This window comes from Lupinus angustifolius, chromosome LG14 (genome assembly GCF_001865875.1).
Source record: "Lupinus angustifolius cultivar Tanjil chromosome LG14, LupAngTanjil_v1.0, whole genome shotgun sequence".
Taxonomy (NCBI): Eukaryota; Viridiplantae; Streptophyta; class Magnoliopsida; order Fabales; family Fabaceae; genus Lupinus; species Lupinus angustifolius.
This window is the reverse complement of record NC_032022.1, coordinates 15,573,576-15,579,645: the sequence shown is the minus strand read 5'-3', so window position 1 is coordinate 15,579,645 and position 6,070 is coordinate 15,573,576. Positions and strand designations below refer to the sequence as shown.

The 6,070-nt window shown below is 33.4% G+C and overlaps 1 protein-coding gene across 1 annotated transcript; it reads right to left on the bottom strand.

The window, feature by feature from the left end:
- On the bottom strand, window positions 269-4,065 carry LOC109326569 (bZIP transcription factor TRAB1-like). Its single transcript, XM_019559264.1, has 5 exons — window positions 3,917-4,065; window positions 2,402-3,532; window positions 1,781-1,852; window positions 1,637-1,666; window positions 269-706 (listed from the first exon to the last, which is right to left on the bottom strand). The coding sequence occupies exons 2-5, from the start codon at window positions 3,530-3,532 to the stop codon at window positions 632-634; spliced, it is 1,308 nt and encodes a 435-aa protein (XP_019414809.1). The 5' UTR covers window positions 3,917-4,065; the 3' UTR covers window positions 269-631.

Here is a 6,070-nt window from a genome sequence, read left to right as displayed (position 1 = left end):
ACTTCAGTTTTTTATAGGATTATTTGGTGACACCACATGGCACCTTTGCATGCCAATCTTGGGAAATAGCAGTTTAGAACTTGGCCCAAGTCGTTTACACAATAAATTCATTTAGTGATCATTTGTGTCCAGTCACACACTGGCCTAGAGAATTGAAAACAAAGTGGGTGTAGAAGAAGCTAAATTTATTAATGTAGAAGAAGCTAGATTTATTAATGTAGAAGAAGCTAGATTTAGAGTTGGCGAAATATTTAAGTACTTGGTCGTGTATTGCAAATGGCAAAGTGGGTGTTTGTCTTATAAGTAACTGTTACAGATAATGAAAGGAAAAAAACATACATTGGAAAATAATAAGTCAACCACTCAGAATCAAGCTCAGTGTAATGGCTACTTCAATATAGGACCAACACTGGCCCCAAAATAAGAAAGAAAAAAATGCTAACATGGTATGGTTCTAGAACATGTTCTTATAGTATTCTGCTAACCCTCCCTAACATGGTGCTCAAAAGAGAAGAAAGACATTCAAACTGTGAACTGTTAATCTAAAAACTACAAGAGCTTCAATCTACACCAGAATACGTTTTTATATATACATAGATTTTAGCTGTTAAATCATGATCCAATCTTCAATCTACCATGGACCAGTTAATGTTCTTCTTAAGCATCTCCTCTTGACTTCTCCTTGCAAATTCATCATTTCCATAACCTGTGACATTATCAAAGAAATACTATGAACCTATAAGTAATAATACATGTTAAGAGGAGCACGGATAGTGACTTTTGAGATTGAGTCATTGCATAAGACAGTAACAACTGGTGCAAGCTATAAATTTGAAGTAGCCTGCACTTTGTAATACACCACAGAAGGATTGTACTTAAAGAAGCAACAAAAGTGAACAACAATTTCCATTAGCAGGAACTTCATACAAAATCTTCCTCACTTAACATCTTTGTACACAACATGATTAGTAATAAGTCCAAATAATCCTAACCTAACATCTTTGTACACAACATAGTAGATATCAAAATATTCATCTAAAAAGAGTTTGTGAGTATGACATGCTGGTTGGTTAAAGTATGTAACCAACTAGAACTATGTGATACTTGCAGAAGGGAAATCCTAGAGTTCATGCTCTGGAAATGAATAAGGTCAAAAGAGACAGGCTAAAACAGAGGCTACCCTTTTCAATCGCTACCGGAGGGGCAGCCACGAACCCCGAAAATGATTAGTTTCTTACCAAAAAAGGTGATGAGATATCATTGGTAGTACACAAAAAAGTTAAATATGTAATTGTTTAAGAGGGGTTTTCAGTTCAGTAACATGATATTACTTGAGAACATATTTCTCAACTCTCAATACCCATACCTAAAATGATCATTAAATCAACACTACAACTGTCAAGGAAATATACGACCAAAGAAAAAACATGTAGTAATACAGCAATTAGTTACTTTTGAAGGAAAAGTTTAGCAAAACTAGGGACAAAACATTTTCCCGAATATTTTATGTGACAAGATTGCTCTTATTGACAAAATAGCATGTTATGTGTAGAAGGTGGAAAAAAACATGATAGTTAAGATTAACACTAATACATGCAATCTGGTATGGGGGGTGATGAACAAAAGCATAGCTTACTTGATTTTTCTGAATTTCCATGATTTCCGCCTGAAGTATTCAAATAATTGTTGTCAGTTAGATACTTAATGTAAGTGAGCAAATGCTGTTCACGTGCATGTGTGCTTCGATCTGTATGCGACACACGGCAATAACTAAAATTACCTGTTTTTTCTGAAGTGCTTCGTTCTCCTCTTTTAACTTTGCTACTTCTGCTTCCAATTCCATGGTATAAGCCTGAAATTAGTGATAAAAGTTTAAGACCGAACTTACAACACAAATATTAGTATATTACTAGTATATCTTCATGTCACTAGTAAATTATGCAGTATATCTTCATGACAAAAGGTTACAGAAACTCTTCTCTCCTATTTAGTACTGGAATTAAAATATACAATCTGCGGTGATGGAGGTTGCAGCAGTAAAGATACAAGTCCGGGTTTCCATACACTTCGGCAACATGGCGACTAATACAAGGTAAAAGTAGTTGTACTGATATTTTGTTTTCCTTATGAATTATCATAGATAAATTCCGTGCGTTTTCTTGCATCCAAGTAGTTTTAAGTTGAATAAGAGATGCAAGGAGCTATATGTGCAAAATTTCCAATAGCTATTAAAGCCAAGCCTACAAATCTTGACCTCAACGCATTCAAATAATCAACTCTAACTATAAACTTAAGCTTGTTTATTAAGCTAAACAAAGCTTGATTAAAATTTTCACAAGCCAAACTCGATAATCTCAGAACAACATAATGTAATTGACCAGGTTGTCGGGGAAAATATCACCTGCTTGCGAGCCCTTGACCTTGCAGCTGACTCTCTATTCTTTATCATCCTCCTCTGCCTCCTCTCAATCACCTTCTCCACAGCTCCACCGCTCTTCCTACCACGCAAACCACCATTAAAGACATAAGGAACCGGTGACACAGAAGAAGTATCGCCATTGCTCTTTCCAATTTTATCGCTGTTAGCCGGAGATCCATTAGGCACATAAACTGACCCAGGTTGCACACCAACCATGCCTTGCACAAGATTTCCACCACCATTCATGCCTTGATCAGCAGAAAGTCCCACAATTCCACCTCTCATCCCTTGATTATTAGCCAGTGGAATCTGAGTAGCATAACTCTTAGGAAATATCTGCTGATGCTGTTGCTGGTGAGAGTGCGAATTCTGCTGCATCTGTTGCTGTTGCTGTTGCTGATTTGATGATCTAACACCATTAACATTCAAGGGAAGATTAGTACTAGGAGACTGAAGACTCACTACCATTGAATTTGGATCACTATTATTCACACCAACGCCACCAATTCTATTAGTATTATTACCCATCAATCCATTAACCTTATTCAATTGCTGATGATACCCCATACCCATTCCTAAACCACCAAAAACAGCATCATTTTGTTTTGCACTCAATTGTTGAGCCTCTTCTCTAACAACACCAGCTCTTACCAAAAACTCCTCCAAAGTCATTTCACCCAAAGTAGGTTGTCTTTCAGCCTGAGCCAAATTAGGAACTCTACTTCCACTACTGCCATCATAATCCTTTGAAATATCTTTCCAAACTTCATCAACTGTTTTCTGACTAAGTGTCCTTGGCAGAGTCAAAGACCCTTGCTTCTGCAAATGACTAACACCACTACCGCCGCCACCGGGAGTTCCAGTACCCGGTTGAACCGCGGTGGCAGATCCTGTTGTTTGAATTTCTTCAGCTGTCCAAATATTCTTGAGCAACTCATCCATGTTCATTGATCCAAAATCCTTACCTGAACCACCCATAGTGGTCATGAACTCATCAAATGTCAGCGAGTACACGGAGGATTGCCGTGTCAGATTATTCACCGGCGCCGGCGTCCTCCATCCGCCGCCGTTGTCGGAGCCACCCGGGTCGTTTCCGAAGCCCTTGAAATTCATCTGAAGGGGAACACAATCAGAAGGTGAATTCAATGTTACAGTACAAAATAACACAATCCCAATTTGCAATGAGACACAAATCTGAATACCCAAGTTCCAAAATTCGAACTTTAGAACAAATTTGAACAAAGATCCGATTTTTAATTCTGGTTGATTTTCACTGCACTAGAAAATATTTACATCCAAGTTAAGTAAATAAATAAGAATAAAAACATGACTACTATAAGATAGGCTTGGCTTAAGATAATTGCTGCTTTATTTTTACTTTTTAAAGAAAAAAAACGGTTCAACATAAATTTGACTAGAATGAGAATCAAAGAACAATAAAGGAAGAAAGTGAGACTAAAAACATTAGAAAAAATAATAGGAAGTGATATTCTGTACCTTGGTATTTGTTTCTATGATTTTGATACTTTATTGGGTGAATGATATTTCCTTATTTGGTATGTTTTGGAAAAAATGAGGAGATGTGGTTAGAGAGAGTTAGAGGATGGGCGTTGTTTTGGTTACAAAGGGGCTAGCTGGATGTGCCAAGTGTCCAATGTCTGTTCACACTGCTTTTCAAATACTGACCACACCCGGATAAGATCATCTGTCCTTAATAGTGTCTCATTTCCTGTTTCAAGTCAATTGTATATTAATATGTGAATAAAATTAAATTTTAAAAGCAAAACGTAATAAAATTGAGAACTCTGATTGACTTGGGATATGAAGTTGAACACCATTTGGGACATGTAATCTGCATTTGACCACACCTTACACGAATGTAGTTAGCGTTTTTTGGTACTATCAAAGTTATCATTTATCTTGTAGGTATGAAAATGATCTTTTTTGGATATATAGATGTCAATTTCAATAAGTATCACTTACATGAATTAAATTTTAACATTTTGTGGTTGGAAAATATTTTCAATATATACTACTTTATTATTTTCATTTTGTCTAGTTTATACTAAAATAACATTTAATTTGAGTATAATATTTACATATTTAAAGTAAGAGAATAATGATTAAATATAAATAGGATATGATACATCAATTGTATAAAAACTCTTATACTACATTATAGCATATATATTTCTTTCATTTAATTAATACAGTTGTCTTATCCTTTAAACATGAGAACTTAGTTTTTTTATTTGTTATGTTTTAACTTTTAAGACACCCTTATTAGAAATGTTTGCTAAAATATACTGTTAGATATTTTAATTAAACTATATTATTGATAAAATTATCTTTCTTAATTTTGAAAAGATACTTTAGTATTATAATTTAAAATGTTAAAAGTCATGAGATTAAAATTTTGTACCATTTGAATTCACAATCCCTAATATTTTAATTTTTACTTAAAATTGGAACTAGGAAAACACATAAAACATCCTTAATTTAAATTTTGGGTTTTGCTATCTAGTTCTTTAGGACATTCAGTCAAAATGAAACAATTGTGTTCAGAAATCAAGTATGATTATGTTTTAATTGATTAAGCACAACACTTCTAGCAAACTTTTTTATTAACGGATAAGTAATCTTATTATTTTGTTCTATATACATACTTTTATTAAAATATATTGCAAAAAAATATGAGTCATGCTTATGCAATAACGAAGAACAAAAATCTCTGGAAAAAAATAAATATCCCACTTTTTTATTAATATCCGTTGTCTCATATACTATCAGCTTATAATTGATCAAAAAATTATTATTAACTTAAAAAAATAATATTAATTATTTTTCTAACAAATCATAGTTGACGATAGATACCGTAAGAGATGATAGACACAATAATGGAAAGTAGGTCACGCCGACTTGAGACGTGTACAGATGAAAAGAGATTGGAGAAATATGATGTTACAGCAGCCAATCACATTCTGCTTTCTGGACAAATCACAGCCGTTCATGTTTCTGTTAAACTAATGCTCAATTACTAATATACCCATCGTCTCAATTTTGGAGAGGAAAAAAAAAACAAAAAAGACATTCAATTTTTTTTGCAAGCGCCGTAAGGGTAAGGTCACCAGCTACATGTTGATGTTGATCCAAATGCCTATTTGGGATCACATATCTCCAATGATGTCTCATTCTCTGTCATGAGTCAATCATATATTGACACATTAATAAAGAAAATTTAAAAATAAAAAAGTAATAAAATTGAACACTCTAAGGGAGACTATATTTAGGACAACTAAATAAGTGATCTCTATTCATTTATCTCCTTTTATGCAGGTGAAATTTATTTGAAAAAATGTAAAATTTATAACTTTAAAAATTATCCATGAAAGGTCCAATACAAGAATTTTCATTTTTGAAGATCATATATTTTTCAACTATAAGTAACAGAAGAAGGATTATATGTTTATTATAAGATTATATGTTTATTATATTCTCAAGATGATGAATATATTTTCTCTTTCAAGTTTCAACCAATAATTGAGAATTTCTGAAATAAAATATTTGGATGAGGATGCTGAATGTGTAATAATAGAGGAATAGTAGCACACTATAGGAAGAAAGACCTAAAAAGTCACATTTCTGTACCAA